The 19,538-nt window shown below is 42.3% G+C and overlaps 1 protein-coding gene across 2 annotated transcripts in view; it reads right to left on the reverse strand.

Annotated features, from left to right (window-relative positions):
• Window positions 1-19,538, reverse strand: part of HST (homogentisate prenyltransferase) — a 307,427-nt gene that overhangs the window by 65,964 nt on the left and 221,925 nt on the right. Inside the window, exon 9 of one of the 2 annotated variants that reach the window (XM_089412783.1) lies at window positions 440-472. The exons of the other annotated variant lie outside the window; for it this stretch is intronic. Coding sequence (XP_089268909.1) covers window positions 440-472 — 33 coding nt within the window. The remainder of the gene's footprint in view (window positions 1-439; window positions 473-19,538) is intronic. 2 annotated transcript variants of the gene reach the window in all.

Genomic DNA, 19,538 nt, shown 5'->3' on the forward strand with positions numbered 1-19,538 from the left:
GTAGTTTGATGAAGTAAAAGAACATACACTAATAATAAGAAGAAGATCAAGCTAACAAAAAAAGTAAAAGTGCTTCACAAATTGTTATCATTGCTAGAAGAATCTTATCATAACTACTTTGCCCTAGATTCTTCAACAGATTATATCATGTAGGTGTATCATTCTACTTGTACTTGAAGTCAAGGACAAAATTTGACTTGCTTTAAATGTAAATAACAATGCAAATACCATGTTAACTTGGTTGAAGCATTACACACAATATTAGAACTAAACCTTGCAAAGATCAAATGAATAATATCTATTGAATATTAATTTCTAATAACGGAAGAGTGAGAACGAAACTAATACATAAAAAAAATGGAATGCTTGTCATCTTAAAATAAAGCTAACATTCACACTCAAACATATGCTTACATCCAGAAATAGAAATCTTACATACCTTTGTGTAAAGCGAATGGTCCAAAATCCATGTCTGCCCATAGGACAAAAAACATATATCTATGATAAGAAAAATATCTAAAATTTCCCTGATTTATGATAGTACATGGCATTGTCTACAAAATTAAAAAAGAAAAAGCAAAAATAACATGATTTTTCAACATATAGATAATTCAGTGTTCATTGCTTAAGAAGTGATTCCTAACTCATAAGAGGGACCACCCTTTTAGTCCAACTGCTTCCTATGATCACTCAATTCCTACACTTCATAGAAAGTTTGCTTCATGAGTATACAACGAAATATCAGATGCCTTGTGAGAACACATTGTGAAGATCAAACTTGTGTGGCACTCTTCCTTGGAGAACTAAAGCTCTAGACAACATAATGGCCACATGGAAAGTGGGTTGCTTGCTTTGGAGGACAACTTGCCTTAAGAAGGAGCCTATGGCTTCCTAGTTCAGGGCATTGCATCGTAGATGACATGGGCACAATTGGTTGCTTGTGTGTATGCTTGTACTTTAATAGAGGATGCTTGGGTTGAGGAATGATCATGTAAGTGTGGTGGACTTGGAGAAGCACATGGCTTAGGAGGAGCATTGGAGATTCAATTGGAGGTTTGTGGAGGTAGAGAATTGGACGTTTCTTGAGAAACATGTGGCTTTGGAGCCTTGCTCGTTGAATGTGCATGTCTTGGAGCATGACATGTGTCACCTACAGTTGGTACTACACAAATGAAGCCATATTTTTGTAGATAATTTATTTGTATTGGACTAGGTCCACTTTGTATTGTTGGAAATGTTGCACGAAGTGGGGTTGCGGAAGCATCATTTCCCAAAAATCTAGGAAGTGAAGTGTCTCAGAAGCATCTACTATATATATATATATATATATATATATATATATATAAAAAAACATCCAAAATACCAAATTAGTTGTAAAAGACATGAAAACATGCATATTTTTACATAAATCAAGCTAGATATGGCATCCATGATTCCATTGTACATCAATTATTAATTATCCAAGCATCAACCATCTAGATTCTAGCAATTCTAAACATACATCAAATTTTTAAGCATATCATAAAACATAAAACATTTAGAAGATAAAATCATCAAACATTCAACTTATCTAGCAAATGAACAACTGTCAACATGAGTCATGTCCAAAATTCAAATAATAATGTTTACAAAATAGGCCACTTGGCCACCACCAATACTCAAATACACATTGAACTAGGAAGAGTAAGATAGAAAAGTTTAAATTCACAACAAGACTACAAGTCTAATTTATGACAAAAGTAGGAAACTGTGAATATATCTACTAATCTCTCCTCCTTCCACCATGAACAACATGTGAGCCTCCACGTGTTGGCAATGAAGAAATGGTGGCAGTGAAGAAGATGATGGCCCTAGAAGTTGTGGCAATGGAACTGAGGAAGATGAAGCCCCTGTTGTTGGTGTTGAAGCATGGAACCTAGGAACCATGGCACTGGATGGGGGTGGCATCTCAACTCAATTATCATCATCCTGGATAAGAGCATCCTCCAATTTCTCTATTTGCAATCCATCCTCCAACTTGGGCACCTTTGGATTTTGTCCCAAACCTTAAGATCTTTATTAGTCTTTGCATCATCACAGTAATGGGACAACAATCCCAAGTTGTAGTAAACATAAACCAAGCTCTCTGCCCGATCTAAATTTAACCTATTCCTTTTAACACTGTGTATGAAAGAATAAGAGCTCCAACACTTCTCTGCGGAAGAAGTGTTTACCACCTATGACTGCACCCGCAATGCCAAAGTTTGTAGAAGTGGAGTAGCACCTCCATGCATGTTCCACCACTCGAGAAGATAAATTCTCTCGACCCCTAATTACATGCATGCTCCCAAATAGACCAGTGCTAAGTGTATAGTTGCTCAAATGTTTTCGTAGCATGGCAAACTCCTCCTCATCAGGGAATAATTTATCCAATGCTTTCATATAACCAAATAGAACCTCTGGATCTAGGTGTGGTTTTCTCCTGCTCCCCCCCCCCCCCTAAGTGTTGGTGTTGAAAGCCATGATGGATGATAGTATTTAGGTGTCAGAACATATGCTAAGGCATGCAATGGAATGTTTAGCATTTCCCATCGTTTTTTCACCTCTGCACGAATATAATTGTACAAGGCGATATCTCTAGGCTCAACAATGTCTTTAATATGCCCCAACATGCTATCCATTTGCTCATACACCTCCACAATTATTGGCTAGTCTGAATCTACAAACTTGATCACGTAATAAATTGGTTTGGTGAATTGCAAAACATATTTAATCTATGACCAAAAATAACTGTGAAGAATAGTGTCCTTAGCTACATTAGTGCCATCTCTATCAGTGTTAATGTCATCCCATGATTCAGAGGTCACCATATTAGTTAAAGCTTGTCTCACCTTCACTAGCAACCTAAAGGTGAGGTAATAACTTGCAAATCTTGTTTTTTCAAATTTAAGCAATTGCAACTTGAAGTAAGTGCCATAAAGGTATTTTACCCTTGTATGCCCTATGATAAATTTAATGAGTTACTTCCCTCTCTTGTAAAGCTCATTAATCCATCCACGTTCTTTATGCTTCACAATATCATGCGTCAAAAGGTTCAATGTGTGCACCAAGCACCCAGACCAAAACATGTGTGAATGAGTACGCTCAATAAGTTTTCATGCTTCCTTACAATTTGTTGCATTATCAATGATCACTTGAACCACATTATTAGGACCAACATCTTTGATTGATTGCAATAGGAGATCTGCAATGTTTTGGGAAGTTGCACTGATGGAGGACGAGTCATGACATGCAATAAACACTACACCACTATCAGAAACACCAAGAACATTTATCAAATGTTGGTTTCTGACATTTGTCCACCCATCTGATACAACGGATACCCCTCAATCCACCCACTCATTTGTAAAACGTGTCAAAGCTCATTGAACCTTTGTTTTTTCTCTTTTTAATAACATTGTTCTAACTCCTCATAGTTCGGGCTTTTGTATCCTTTTGGGGCTTCATTGATGCCTATTACCCACCATTTGTGGGTGGTATCCATAGGAGAAAAATTTATCCTAGATGGTCCTCAGCCAGCAGCCCCTTGTAGCCATCAAATAGCTCAATGTGCCACTATCTCCGCCACCTAAGCCAGCGATGTGGTCCCTCGCCCATCTGTTATGATCATATGTTTGAAGGTGGGCCTCCCAACCCTGAAGGTATGGCTTTTCATTGGTGTAGTTGAGTGATTTTGTTTACTTATCATGGACACTTTTAGGCATGGATTGATCGGCGGATTCGGCAGAAAGAGTGGGCTAGGTCTGTACTCTTGTCTCCTCTGCCCGATTTGGTGGTTAGTCACGTATACTAGTCCTGTGGGATCTTCTTTATTGGCTACTAGATTTAGGGTTGGCACTAGATGGGAAATTGCAATTTTGGTTGCATGGTCCCACTTCTCAACACCACATATATCACTCCCCTCCATTCATTTAACGCCATTTATCACTTTTCCCATTCGGGTCCACATTTGTCCATAAAATTCACAAAGGGTTAGCCTCCCCCTCCTCTTGCCCACACCTTGGGTTGGGCCTAGAACGATGCCCCGGAGGTTGATGCAACTAAAAAGAAAAGAAAAAGCATAATTTGGCCACAATTGTGGCATACAAATTTAGCATGTGGGTAAAAGCCAAACATAAGCTCTACCCCTTAACTATGGCAATCACCCTAATTCATGTGGGACTTGTTACCCACCACTTTGTGGTTGATATCCCCAGGAGAATTTTTTCTCCATGATGAGTCTCAGCCAGCAGCTAACAGCCCCTTGATGCCTCCTATTAGCTCGATGTGCCATTTCTCTGCCACCTAAGCTAGCCATGTGGTCCCTCACCCACCTATATTGATCGTATGTTTGAAGGTGAGCCTCCTAAATCTAAAGATATGTCTTGTCATCCGGTAATTGAGTATTGGGTTTACTTGTCATGGATACTTCTGGGTATGCATTGATGGGGGGATTTGGTGGAAAGAGTGGGCTTAGTTTGTGCTCCTGTCCCCTTGATCTCTTTTGGTTGTTACCCTTGGATCTTAGTCCCATGGGATCTCCTTTATTAACCATTTGGTTCTAGGGTGGTACTACTTGGGAAACCCCAACTTTGGATGCGTGGTCCCACTCATTTATCCGCACATATTACTCCCTTTCCACTCACTATAACCCTATTCATCTTTTCTCCCACCTGGGTCTACATTCCCATTATGGGTCCACATACGGCTAGCCTCCCTATCCCCTTGCCCCCACCTTGGGTCAAGCCTAAAATGATGCCTCGGAGGTTGAAGCAATTAAAAGAAAAAGTGAAAAGCATAAATGGCCACATTTAACAGGAAATTGTACAACAAAATGAAAAAAATGGTCAGGACAAAAATAATTAACACGTGGGCAAAAGCCATTATATGAGCTCTACCCCAATCATTGGCCATCACCCTAGTTCCATAGGCCCTAGATGAGCCTCCTTTATCATTCAGGAACCCATGATTGTCCCAACCCCTGGAGGGCAATGAACCACCCTACCTAAAAGGGGGTAATCGCTGCTATATCTTACACATCATGCTCTTGTCCTTTGAGCCCCGAGCAGTTAAATAAAGAAAATTCATAAAAGGCAAAAGGTATATGAAGAAAGGTGGAAAAATCAAGGTCGGGGCACCTCATGTACCATGATTGCTTCCTCCTATACATTACATACCCAGCTGTGGGCATCCCTTTATCTAGCTGCCCCTATGCCCCACTATGTGGCCCAAGATTGCCCCTCTCATTCCCTTTTCCATTCCACTTATTTGTCACTTGCCACCCCCATTAGAGGGATGTACCTTGGACATACTATCCCCTTTAAGGGTTCAAACCACCTAATAAGGTACTTGGTTAACCCCCTTTGGAGCTTGGAGACACTAGCACATGCCAAAGCCCATTACAGAAGGGCATGCCATTATGAAGTGCCCACGTTGTTATCTATGATTTGTAAGTTTTTTACCCGATTATTTTAATGACTAGTTGTATTGGAAGCGTAGGGGATACATTGGATCTTATGCAGGATTACAGGTGGTTTCCATTTGTGTTTGGTTTCCCTATATGGGATCCTAACACCCAGAGGTCTACATTGGCACATGTCGGGTGTGCATGGAGAGCAATGTGTTGATTTGGGATAGCATTGAATGTGCTTTAGCCATGAAAATTGGTGGAGAGGCTAAAGCACATGAGATCTCCAAGACTCAAAAATGGTTTGGGGAAATTCTACCCGATGAAGGAGCTATTAAAATAATTAATATTTTTAATGGGTTCCTAAGTCTAAACTTAGGAAAATAAAAATATTAATGGGTATTCATACAAAACTGGGTTAGAAGATTCTAAATGACATGGATCAAGCCAAACCTAACTTAGTCATTTATTAGAGATGTAATCTCAGCGGTTGAAGACTCAACAGAAAAAGTGTAAGAGGAGGCTTGAGGATCAGTTGGAGATACACCAAAGTGATCAGTCAGTTCGATTTTCTAGAGCAGGGTTCGCTAAGAGAAATCGAACCAGCGATCAGATGCAGCGAGGGGCAACGAGTGCATAGCAGAGACGCAGAGATAGTGTCAGAAGACTAGCGTAGAGGCAGAGAGGCAAACGCAGAGCTAGAGGAAGCCACGCAGAGGCCAGCAATGACTGTGCAGAGGGCCAGAGGGCCTGCGCGATTGACGTAGAGGCTGCAAAAGTGACACAAAGGGCCAGAGAGGTTGTGCAGAGCCTCAGAGGGTTGACGTAAATGGTTTCAGGCTGACGCAGTGCCTCAAAGAGGCGTTGGAGAGGGTTTTGTGGAGCAGACTTTCAGAATATCTGCTTTCGAAGAGAGGTATTACTGCCAGATTATTTTCTCTGCAGGGTGAGCCAGTTTGGCACCCAATTGTACTCAGAAAAGTTGCATAATAATAAAACCCTCAGAACTGTTGCATCGGTTTTCCCAGGGTGGGTTTTTCCAAGGACCATTGTCCAAAAATAACGGTGTGCCTTGTGTGTTTGTCTATTTCTTTCAGTTGTTGATCTGTAGATGGTTGAGACTGCATTGCGTTTATTTCAATATTTATATGGTCAAATAACTTGTTTAGTAATTAACAAGTAGGAGAAATAAACCAGATAGTGCAAAAAAATTTCTAACGAGTTAAACTTAGAAATTTCAACATGGTATCAAAGCGTTGCAGATCACAGGAGAGCTGAAGGCACCAATTGAGTCAGAAAATTTGCAACAAAAACAGTTGTCCCAAGTGACAGAAGTTGTTCCTATGTAAAAAGCAGCAGAGAAGGGTTGACACAGAGGGCCTACGTCATCCATTCGAGTCAGAGAAGGGACCAGCACAGAAGTAGAGAGAGGCAGAAGAGGCTCACGAAGAGCCACGTCATCTTGCTCAGCTAAGTAAGAGTGACACAGTTGACTAGTGGAGAGATTCAGCCACTGCCGGGATTGCACAGAGCCTAGAGACTCAGTTCTTCAGTTGCTGGGGCGTAGGAAGTTATGGGCAGATTGTGTAGTGTGAAGCTGGTGGGGTGTTGTAGTTGTTGAGGTAGAACAGTACCTAACGAAACAAAACCAAGGTAGAAGGGATCGCTACCTAGGCAGATTTCTAGCCAAGAAATCCAGATTAGTGTTGCAGGAGCAAAGGAGATCGGAGAAGTGCAATTCGACTGTTGGCAAAAGGATTTCCAGGAGGGAAAACGAGACTTAGAGGGAGTCTAGCAGAGAACTTCTAGGAGGGAAGTAGAGACTCAGAGGAGTCGAAAAGAAGAGCAAAGATGGCCATGAACGGACTAAGGGATCAAGACAGGCTGGATGAGGCGTCCAACTTTGTCATCTAGAAGGCTAGGATCCTATCTGTTCTAGATAGACATCGCATCAAGGCCTTCGCCTTGAGAACCGTGCCTATCCCAGTCGACCCAGCTGATAGCGAAAAGTATGAGGATGCAATGGCCAAGGCAAAGTGCATAATCCTTGATGGGGTCAAGAATCATGTAGTTCAGCATATTGCCGAGAAGAATACGGCAAAGGAAAAGTGGGACACCTTGACGTCATTGTATCAAGGCACTTTTGTGCAAAGGAAGATGCTACTGGAGAATCCGCTGCGGTCGTATCAAATGTAGAACAGGGAGCAAGTAGATCACTTCCTTAGTAGGTTGCAGGAGATTCGAGACCAACTGACTTCCATAGGGGCCATGCTAAATCAAGAGTTAGTGATGAGGACTGCCCTAAACACAGTCTCCGAGGAGTAGGAGACATTTTTCCAAGGCATTTTGGGCAGCGCGAATCTTCAAGATTGGGAAGAACTGTGGGCAGCTCTTCGCCAAGAAGAGATTAGACAGCTGACCAAGGCAGGAAGTAGCGGCAAAGGAGCTCGGGTCAAGAAAGAGGAGGAAGAGGATGCAGCTATGACATCTACGGGGCAGCAGGGAAAGAGGAAGAAAAAGGACCTCTCCAAGATTAAGTGCTTCAACTGTGGGGAGTTGGGCCATTATGCAACCCGGTGTCCTAGGAAGAAGAATAAGGGAGAGGCGTCTGATTCCAAGGCAGCGCTAGCGAAGGCAAAGAAGGAGGTAGAGGATGATGACGATTGTGCCATGAGTGCTCATGTACCTCTAGAGAAGAGGTGGGGAGACATAAGCTATAGTCAGGAGGACTACAAGAGATGAAGGGCAGGATCCTTGAGGTACCCAAACTCTTGGATCATATCGGGCTACAGGAGCCCCGAAGTGACAGTAGCAGGATGGCAGATGTCAGTAGAAGTGGATGTGGATGGAGCAGCAGAGAGTGCTAGAGTGCAGTAGTCCCTGGCAGCGCAAAGAGGGTTGCAGCAGTGTGAGAGGCACAGAGGAGGTTGCAGCAGTGCAGGAAGGCAGCCTCTCTGGCCCTTTGCGTCGGTCCCACAACCTTTGTGTGGATGACGCAGGCCCTTCTAGCCTCTGTGCAGTCCTTGCTAGCCTTTGTGTGGCTCCCTCTGGCTCTACGTCTGCCTCTCTGCCTCTGTGCTGGTCTTTCGGCACTATCTCTGCCTCATACTCACTGCCCCTCGTTGCAACTCTAAGCACTGATTCAATTTCTCTTAGAAAACCCTGCTCTAGAATATCGAATGACTGATCACTCTGGTGTGTCTCCAACTGACTCTCAAGCCTCCTCTTATACTTTTTTCTGTTGAGTCTTCAACAGTCAAGATTACATCTCTAATCAACTGCTAAGATTAGATTTGGCTTGATCCATGTCCTTTACAACCTTCTAACCCAGTTTTATATTAATACCCATTGATATTTTATTTTTCCTAAGTTTAGACTTAGGAACTCCATTAAAAATATTAATTATTTGACTATCTCCTTCTGCCCAAACCATTTCTGGGTTGGATATCTCATGTGCTTTAGCCTCTCCACCAATTTTCATGGCTAGAGCACACATCCGATGCTACCCCAAATCAACAACGAAGAAGCCAGGAGGGCTGACACAGTGCCTCAGAGAGGCGTTGGAGAGGGTTTCGTGGAGCAGACTTTCAAAATATCTGCTTCCAAAGAGAGGTATTACTGCCAAATTATTTTCTCTATAGGGTGAGCCAGTTTGGCACCCAGTTGTACTCAAAAAAGTTGCATAATAATAAAACCCTCAAAATTGTTGCACCGGTTTTCCCAAGTTGGGTTTTTCCGGGGATGATTTTCCAAAAATAACGGTGTCACTTGTGTGTTTGTCTATTTCTTTCAGTTGTTGGTCTATAGATGGTTGAAACTACATTGTGTTTATTTCAATATTTATATGGTTAAATAACTTGTTCAGTAATTAACAAGTAGGAGAAAATTGAAATAAACCAGATAGTGCAGAAAAATTTCTAACAGATTAGACTTCGAAATTTCAACACAATGGGCCTCCACAGAAAAAGACAACACTCCACAGATCTTCATGGATGCTCAGAGATTACCAACAATCCACTTTTGGGATGATGATGATATGCTTGGTACATTATGCCCAGCAAGCCCCCACAAGAGCCCCACACTCTTGATAGGTGTCCTAGGACTTGTACGATGTCATGGCAGCATTCATTCCACCACTTGGACCCTTGCAGAGGATCTCTGATTCATATGGAGACCCATGGGGTCATCTATGTGCCCTCATACCAAATGGGAGCACCACAGGTCTACTACTTGGAGAACAAGGGGCCACCCCCTTGTCCATCATATTCCGAGGAATTTATTCCTCAATATGGCACTTCAAGATATTATTGAGCCTTTAGAGGGCCCTACGACATGCACATATTATTATTTGGCCCCTTGTGAGGCTTATTTTTACACTTATGAGCTAGTTTGGTGGGCTTGTCACCAATAGGGGTTTTATTTGCACATTATTTTATCATTAGGGGCTAATGTAGGCCCATAGGCTAATTCGAACTCCTTAGGAAGCTATATATAGATATTAGATACTCTCATTTGTATCATCACTTCACTTGGGGTCTCTCTAATCATAGAGAAATTTGCACTTTTTCCTTGGTGGATATTTTTTTGAGATGGATGAATTTTGATGTATGGATTTGGGCTATTTATCTTGTCTTGGAGCTTTATTGTGCAAAAGAAACGTTGGTTGGATATACTCTATAATGTTGTAAGTAAACTTTAATTCTAATATTCTTATTGTTGCATACTGCACAAATTAGGGCTAGTTAATGCATTATTGAAATATGGAATTGAGCATGTTTTAGTTTATTAAATGTATGGGCCAATGTAATATGAATGAAATGTCCTAGAGATTATTTATCTCGAAAATCTTGCATCATTTGCTTTGAAGTATAAATGCTTGAAGGTCACCTTTCTTTTCTTTCTCTCAACATTGGATGAAGTTGACTTTCCGGGCCTCCTTGATCAAGAAACCAAGCTCTTACTCATCATTATCCTCGACTCCATATCCCCAAGTGAACTAGGCACTGATCCCTCAAAAAGGGTGATCATTTTAATCCTCTTTCTACAATTTTCCACTCTTTCCCCAAGTCTAGCCCCATTAGGTCACCTAGGGCATCAATTTCTCAGGAATTGACCCAAGGAAAAATTTTGATCTCCTATAGGCTACTGCGCTGGTGGGTCCCCTCCCTTTCCTCCAATTTGAGGCAATTCTAATAGTGAAATCTTCGGAAATCTCAAGCCCTAGCTCTAGGATCGAATTGTGCCTAGGCATCCCCAAGGCTAGGCCTCAATAGGATTAATTCAACCTTTTGAAGCAAGTATTCTTGTTTAGTCATTTCCCCTCACCTTGTCCAGGATAGCAACATCATTGATTACTACATTCCATTCTCGAACCTGGACTGGGTCCACTTGGCCCCATGTGGTCCCACTTCTCAATAAAGATTATTTGTCAAGGACCATTTGGGAATCCAAGTTTCCCAAGGATTATAGGGATTGAGAACCTCGTTTATAAGCCTATCCTTTCTCCCTCAACCCTCCAATCCTCACCCCTTACCCTTGGTGGACCAAGTTCCTTGCTTAAAGAGAAAGCAAGTTCCATTCTTCACTCCATTCTTGGGAAAAGGTTTTCAGGGTCACTTCTCACCTATCCATTGACATATACCTTCCAAGGGATCCCTACACTATCGATGAAAGTCTGTAAAGAGCAGAGAGACTTAACTGTGGTGACAGTGGGCTAAGCCTCCACGTTGCCCATAATCTAGCAGTGTCCCTCTTAGGAACCCCCTTTAGGCCCCCTACTGGTTTGAGTGGTAACATTTCTAACGTCGTTGCCAAGAAGGAAGCAGGTCTGCCTCCCTAGTGAATCATTGAGGAATTGATTCATTAACAACATTTCTTAACATTCCTCTGGTGACTCCACGATCTCCATCTCAAGAAGGAAAGCCATGAGACACTAACTTATCATCGTAGAGAAAAACATGAATCCCGTGTCTCTTTTTATGATAGGAAGCTCAAGAAACTAATACATAAGCATAAAATCTTTGCACCTCTCAACTTTTCAAAAGTAGTTGGGGCAATATTCACCCCCCTTCTAGAGGATGCTGACATACCTACATTTAGTGGGGAGGAGGATCCTCTGGAACACCTTCTAAGGATTGAGGGCCTCATCTGTGGGGAATCTTATAATAAGTTCAATCACATAACTGCCTTTGCCTCAAGCTTGATAGGAGAGGCCCATGAATGGTATTTTTCCTTTCCCGCATCATCTATATCTTCATGGGAGGAGTTGCTTGAAACATTTGAAAAGAAATGGTGTCGTGAAAAGGATATGGTTCAATTATATAAGGGGTTCTTGTCTATCAAAATAAGGAATGATGAATCCGTTGTCGAATTCAATCATAGGTTTAATTCCGTCATACATGCCTTCCCATGTAACTTAACCCCTCCAAGAGAAATAACCTTGGCAATATACCTAAATTCCTTCACTGGAAAGTTAGCTTTTGATACACGAAATAAGCAACATGATAGCCTCTTCCAAGCCCAAAATATCATATTTGACCTTAATCAATCTATGAGGCAAACATCCATCAACATGCTCCAGGTTGAGGAAGATAGTTCATTCGATGATGAAGATCTCTCCCATAATGAGGAGGACTTGGCCCCAACCTTCCTCCAAAGTAGAGGAGAAGCCCCCTAACCCTATTTTGAAGGTCCCATTAACGATAACCTTGGATATAAGCAACCCATTCTACATCACCTTTGGATTGAATGGATTTACCTTAAGGAATTACATTCTAAATTATGGTAGCCCTATCAATATCATGCCTTCAAGCGTTATGGAAAAGCTGGGACTCAAGCTTTCAAGGAAATGTTTTTCTAAAATGATTTTGAACTCTGACAAGCTTAAGGTGTGTGGGATCATAGAAGAGGTAAAGACCTTCCTTCATACATATCTGGAGAAAAGATTCTCCATCAATATAGCTATGGTAGAAACCCCCCCAACATAATGATCATGTCCCAAAAGTTGATTGAGGATCTCCACCTATCCATAAATGAAGATGGCTCTGTCATTTATCTCCCATGGAAAGAAAACTCTTATGCGTCGATCTCCAGACATGAATTCTCTGCCACTATGATTGCCTCATCCCAAGAAGATGAAAGTAACATAAAATAGGAGAGTGGCAGCATTAGAGAATGGAGACTTTTCAAAAATGAACATGTTACTACCCCTCCCCATCTAGGGTTATGGGTAATGTACTTTGATGGGGCGCATTCCAAATCTGGGTCAGGAGGTGGCATTGTGATCATTTCCCCATACGAAGAGTACCTTTTGTTTTCATTAAGACTCCAATTCACTTGCACTAATAACATTGCCGAGTATGAGGCCCTTCTGTTAGGTCTGGAAGCAGTGAAATCTAGAGGGGTTCAAAAATTAAATGTAATAGGGGATTCTGATCTAGTGGTCTCGCAACTTAGGGGAACCTTTGACACAAAAGACAAGAAATTGAAACCCTACAAAGAGAGAATCACTCACATGCTCAAAGGGTTCGATGATATATCTCTCCGAGCATTTGACAGATCTTTCAACGACATGGCCAACACCTTGGTCGTGGCCGCTTCCACTTCCACAATTATCCCTCATGATGTTGCAAGAAAAGGGAGATGCATCATTGATACAATTCATAGACCTTCCATCCCTGACTATGAGGAACACTGACCTGTTTTTGAAGATGACCAAGACATAAATAACTTCCTGCAAGATCATGAAAGTTCTCGCTCAAAAGAGAAGGATGTCATCAATGAGTAGCACTTTGATAGGAATGATTCTAGCATTACTAATAGTAGCCAAGAAAACCCTGACACTGTTGATTTGGGGTAGCAACAGATGTGCTCTAGGCCTCAAATTTTGTAGGGAGGCTTGGGCACATGCATTCCCAAGAACCTAGAAACCGTTTTGGGAAATTCCACCCAGAGATGATTATATTAAAATAATTAATATTTTTAATTGAGTTCCTAAGTCTAAACTTAGGAAAATTAAAATATTAATGGGTATTAATCTAATTGTGGGTGTAAGTTCTAGAAAAAGACAGAGATCAAGTCAAAACGATATGAGCCTTTGATTAGGAGTTAATATAGATCGTTGGTTGTCCAACAGAAAGATATAAGAAGGGGCTTGAGGGTCATTTGGAGAACACACCAAGAGAGATCAAGAAATCAATTTTCTGAAGTGAGAAGTTCTCAGGAGGAAAATCCAATTGAGGATATTTCTTGCAGTTGAGGGGCAGGGATAGTTGGGTTGGAGGATCTTCTCCAGAACCCTCTGCGTCAACCCTCTGAGGCTCTGCACAGCCTCTCTGGGCGTCTGTGTCACCTTTGCAGCCTCTGCGTCACTCACGCAGGCCCTCTAGCCCTCTGCACAGTCAGTCTGGCCTCTGCATGGCTCCTTCTGGCTCTATGTTTGCCTCTTTGCCTCTGCGCTGGTCTTCTGGCACTATCTTTGCCTCTTTGCTATGCACTCACTGCCCCTCGCTGCAACTCTGATCACTGGTTTGATTTCTCTTAACAAACCCCGCTCTAGAAAATCGAACTGACTGATCACTCTGGTGTATCTCCAACTGACCCTCAAGCCTCCTCTTATACTTTTTCTATTGAGTCTTCAACAGCCGAGATTACATCTCTAATCAACGACTAAGATTAGATTTGGCTTGATCCATGTCATTTAGAACCTTCTAACCCAATTTTATATTATTACCCATTAATATTAACCCATTAAAAATATTAATTATTTTAATATCTCCTTCACCAGGTAGAATTTCCCAAAACCATTTCTAGGTCTTGGAGATCTCATGTGCTTTAGCCTCTCCACCAATTTTCATGGCTAGAGCAGATCCGATGCTACCCCAAATCAACACTCCCTCTTAGCGAGGAATGTGCTCTAGTAATACTCCACCACTGAGCATCACCCTAATCATCCGGCACCGGTAACTATGCTGATGTTTGGCCTTGTTGCCCAACATCCTCTGCATTGTTGCATCATGTACTGCTGCCCATGGCTCTACCACTACCACTGCTACATCTATACGGCAGCTCCTCTGCACTCGTGTTGTTGCTGGTCCTTCCTCCCAACAATGCATCTGCACTACAGCCCTCTCTCATCATGTTGCATCGTGCTGCCCATAGCACTACTTCTGCTACTGCTGCACTGTAACTCAGTTACTAAGACGATGGTAACTGATCTACCCAACGACTGACATCCTTGTCAGGCTAGAAACCCTCCTGATGCTGAAGCTCTCTGCTGCTATCCTGTGTTCCCTCTACTGCTATCTTGTGTTCCCTCTACCGCATCTGCGCTGCTGCAACACCTTTGCGCCTCTCGCACTGCTGCAAACACCTTTGTGCCTTCCTGCACTGCTGCAACCTTCTTTGTGCCTCTCGCATTGCTGCAATCCTCTCTGCACTGCCAGGGACTACTACACTAGCACTCTCTGCCACTCCATCCGCATCCGCTTCTACCGACATCCATCATCTTGCAACTTTCTCTTTGGGGCTCCCGTAGCCGGATATGATCCAAGAGTTTGGGTACCTCAAGGATCCTACCCCTACATCTTCTGTAGTCCCACTGACCACAGCTCGATGTCTAGCCACCTCTTCTCTAGAGGTACATGAGCACTCATGGCCTCATACTTTGGATTCTACGATATTAGCTTGCTCATTGACTTCCTCATCTTCACTCTTTTCTTCATCACTTTGCTCATCCTCAGAAGATGATTCTTGTTCCACAGCGTTTGTTGGAGCCAAAGTGTTCGGAACTTGAGATGAGCTTGGTTTGTCTTCATCATTTTGTTTCCTAGGAAAAGACTTGTTTTTAGGAATATAATTTTATTTTTGAGCCCTTTCCAAGGTGGTGAGCTTGTTCATGTAGAGTCTATCCAATGAGTTCATCTCCTCAGTTAAGTTATCGACTTTCTTAAGGAGCACTAAAAGGGTCTCTTCAGTTTGGTCCTTGGATTTACCTATTTTGACTTCAACCTTAGCTTTAGGATGTTCATCGACATCCATTTTGGAAATTCGCAACGTTTGTTCAACTTCCATAACTAACTCCTTACCCTCAGCCAAGCTCTTAGGTTTCTTATCCCTTAATGCATATGTCAAATGACCACCCATGGCCTTGATGAATTTTTCAAGTATGCTAGCATCAAGGGGTCTCAAATGGTCAGGGATATCCCTTACTACCCTATCAAATTTTTCGATAAATTCCTTGATATCTTCCCTTCCCCTACTTATTTGGTAAAATTTCTCAATGTTGAAAGTCTATTGGGCATCACATGACCATCTTTTCTTGAAAATATCTTCAAATTGATCAGATTTTTCTATGCATTCTAGGGGAAAGCTAAGGTACAATTCACTTGCTTGTCCTTCAAAAGATAAGGCAAATAGCATCGTGATCCCCTTTTCGTCAAATACTAACCTAGGAGAAATGGCCCAATAAAATTCTTTAATATGGTCACAGGCACTTATGGTAGCATCACCCTTAAACTTGGGTAACCAATTATTGTATTTCTCGGGTAAAAGCTCAAGATTGTCACTCAAATTCAAAGGTGCAAAGACACTAACTAAATGCCTCTTACTTCGTGACATCTTGGGTTGTTCTTGGTTTAGGCCAGTGCTAGAGTTTGTTGCCATCTTGTGAGTGAGATTACTGACCTTTTCAAATATAGGGAGAAGGCTAGTTCTAATGGGTGATGGAGTTCGTTCTCCCCTTCTTGCAACGACCCTAGTTAAAGGAGGAATGTTGTCACCTTCAAGCAAACTAGGGGATTGGACAATGAATGGAGTCGCCAGAGGAATATTTGAAATGTCGCCTATGAATCAATTCCTCAATGATTCACTAGGGAGGTAAACCCGCTTCCTCCGCGGCAACAACGCCAAAAATGTTACCGCTCAAACTAGCAGGGGTCCTAGGAGGGGATCCTAAAGAGCAACTACTAGATAAAGTGGAAATAATGGAACGATAGGCCATTGTCACCTCAGCTAAAACTCCCTGCTCTTTACGTACTTTCACAAATGGGAGTGTGAAAATTCCTACTGCTGAAGGAACCCCCACTGCAGCAAATCTAAATCTACTTCACCTGCTTGATTTTTAAATTACATTCATCAAGTTATTCTTCTGAATACTTAAGCAAATTACTTCTGCAGCCTACACTAATTAAATATTTGATCTCATGAAACAGAAAACGGAGCAAAGAACAAGATACATAGGACACACTTATTTTTGGACATAATAGTCCCCAAAAAAACCCAATGCGAGAAAACCGGTGTAGCAGTTCTGAGGGTTTATTATTATGCAGGAGAAATATCTGAATACAAATCTAGGATGCTCATCTAGCAATCCTTTCCACAGAAAAATATTGGCAGAAAATCTGAGTGAGTTTTACCTCACTTCACTTGGCTGAATTTCGGCACAAGACTAGCTCACCCCGACTATTTTTGCATTGGCTCTGCGTCAGCCCTGCATCACCTTCTCTACCCTCTGCGTCAGCTCTCCCGGCTGTTCCAGCAATTCCTAGAAGTTCCAATTGTTCCCGACAGTTCTGGCAATTCCGATTGTTCCGGAAGTTCTGGATTTTGCGTGACAAGTAGCTTTTCTGTGTCATCTCTCCCGGCTACGGCACTGCCTCTTTGCAAGCTCTCTTCGCCTCACTGTTCTGTATTTTTTGAAAAGTCCTTCTCCCGGATTCTCTCTGCCCCTCAGCTACAACATCTCCCCAATCGATTTTCCTCCTCAGAACTTCTCACCTCAGAAAATTGATTTCCTCAATCTCTCTTTGTGTTTCCAAATGAAACCCAAGCCTCCATTTTATACTTTTCCTGTTGAGTCTTCAACAACCGAGATTAAGTCTCTAATCAACAGCTAAGATTAAAACATGACTTGATCTGCCTTCTAGATCATTCTCACCCATATTTTGATTAATACTCATTGATATTTTAGTTTCCCTAAGTTTAGACTTAGGAACTCCATTAAAATATTAATTATTTTAATAAAATACAATCCAGATGGAATTTCACCAAATGGTTTTTGGGTTCTTTAGAACTCATGTGCCTTAGCCTCTCCACCAATTTTCAAGGCGAGAGCACTTCTGATGCTATCAAAAACTAACACTCCCTCTGAGCAAGGAAAGTGCTCTAGCAACAATGTCCACCTGCATGCTGCTCTATTTCTTAAGCACCTTCTTTCTGCACTACTGCTGCCACCAGCACCATGCTACTGCTGCTACTGTACTGTTGCTCATGACACTGCCACTACTGCATCTGTACTATAGCTCCCTTTCAAATGTTGCATCTGCTATGTTGCTAGCACTGCCACTACTAACACTGAATCTGTAATGCAACTCAATTGCTGAGAGAAGCAACTAAAAAACATCCAAAATTAACTGAACTTAACTATGTTGAGTATGATACCATGAATGTTGGAATCTGACTGCTACTAGTCTCTGACCCTTTGAATCTTCTGCATTGTTGCTGACTTCTACATTGTGCCATCTGCACTGTTGCCAACCTTGCTCTGCGCTGATCAGTCTCTGGTCTTCGGCTACTGCATCAATCCTCCAAGCAATCCACTACATCATCTGACACTAAGTCCATCTCGCTACTGTTGAATCTTGGGCTCCTGTAGCAAGGACTTGATCCAAGAGGTGGACTCCTCAAGGATCCTTCCCACATGTAGTCCTCCTGAATACAGCTCAAGATCACCCCATCTCCCTCATGGAGATGCGTGGGCACTCATGGCAAACTCATCCTCGTTAATATTTGTTGAAGAAGCCTTAGGATCATGTTTCTCATCCTTGTCCTTTTTCTTCAAAGGACACTGGGATGCATAGTGGCCCAACTCGCCCCAACTGAAACATTTCACCTTCGAAATGTCCTTTTGCTTTGGCTTCTACTATCCCTTCGATGCTAGAGCTACATTCTCTTCCTCCTACTTCGTCTTTGTGCCACTCCCATTGATGCCAATGAGGTTGACATTCATTAGGTCCCTCCTTAACTCCTCATGTTGAAGAGTCGCCCACATCTCCTCCCATGAAGGTAGTTTTTCTCTGCCCAATATGCTTTGGATGAAAACTTGCCATTTATCTGAGACTCCATTCAAGGCTATCCTCACCATTGCAGTTGGCTGAGTGGACCCCACTGCAACAAGTTGGTCTCTAGTGTCCTGAAGACGCTGAAGATAGAGGTTCACCCCTTCTCCTTTCTTCAAAGTCTGCTGCAACTTATGCACCAATTACATCTTCCATTGCTCGGAAGAGCCTTTGTTGACGCACAGAGTGTCTAGGCAGCGTGACAACGCTCAGAGTAAGGGTTGTCACTCTTAAATCCTTACTCACTCCGTTTAGACTCTCTCCTAGACAAGTCAAGGGGAGACTATAGGTGAATGGATGAGAAAACCAATGGATCACGGGCTCTAGGAGATTTTAAAGATGGACAACTTGAAGAATCTAGACGATTAAAACAGATTGATAGATTAAACGCCAACGTAAACCAGACACGACCACAAGATAGAAACAATTATAGATCAGTGCCTTCGATATTTGAATTAACCATCAATAAAACAAGCTATCTAGAACGATTTTCAATATATGATGAAGAGTGACAATCATAAATAATCCAAAAAAACACCCAACACTACGGCATGTAAAGAATTCCAAATCTAAAATGATTATCGTTAATGACCAAGAATTAATCAATCTTTTCCAAGAGCCAAAATGATTTATTGCACTAGACTATATGAGAATTTAAGATTTAGCGTTTAACATTAGAGACACTGAGGAATTTAAAATTAATCAACGGGTCAAAAATCGAAATTTTAATGGGCCATAGGCCACATTAAAATTTTTAACATTTAAGCAGTGTTCCACAGGGACGCGTCCCCCAGGGTTGGGTGCGCGCACCCCTCGCACCCCACGCACCCGGGACGGGGAGTCTCTTGGGGGTGCGTTTCCCCACGCACCCTTTTTGGGGAGTCTTGGGGAGACGCAAGGGGGTGCGTTTCCCCAGTGTGGGAGTCTCGACTCCCCACGACTCCCCAAAAAGGGTGCTTCTGGGCGTCCCCCTTTAGTGTGGGAGTCTAGACTCCCCA

Source organism: Pinus tabuliformis, chromosome 3_1 (genome assembly GCF_031772625.1).
Source record: "Pinus tabuliformis cultivar Carrire ecotype Pingquan chromosome 3_1, CPIR1, whole genome shotgun sequence".
In the NCBI taxonomy this organism is placed as follows: domain Eukaryota; kingdom Viridiplantae; phylum Streptophyta; class Pinopsida; order Pinales; family Pinaceae; genus Pinus; species Pinus tabuliformis.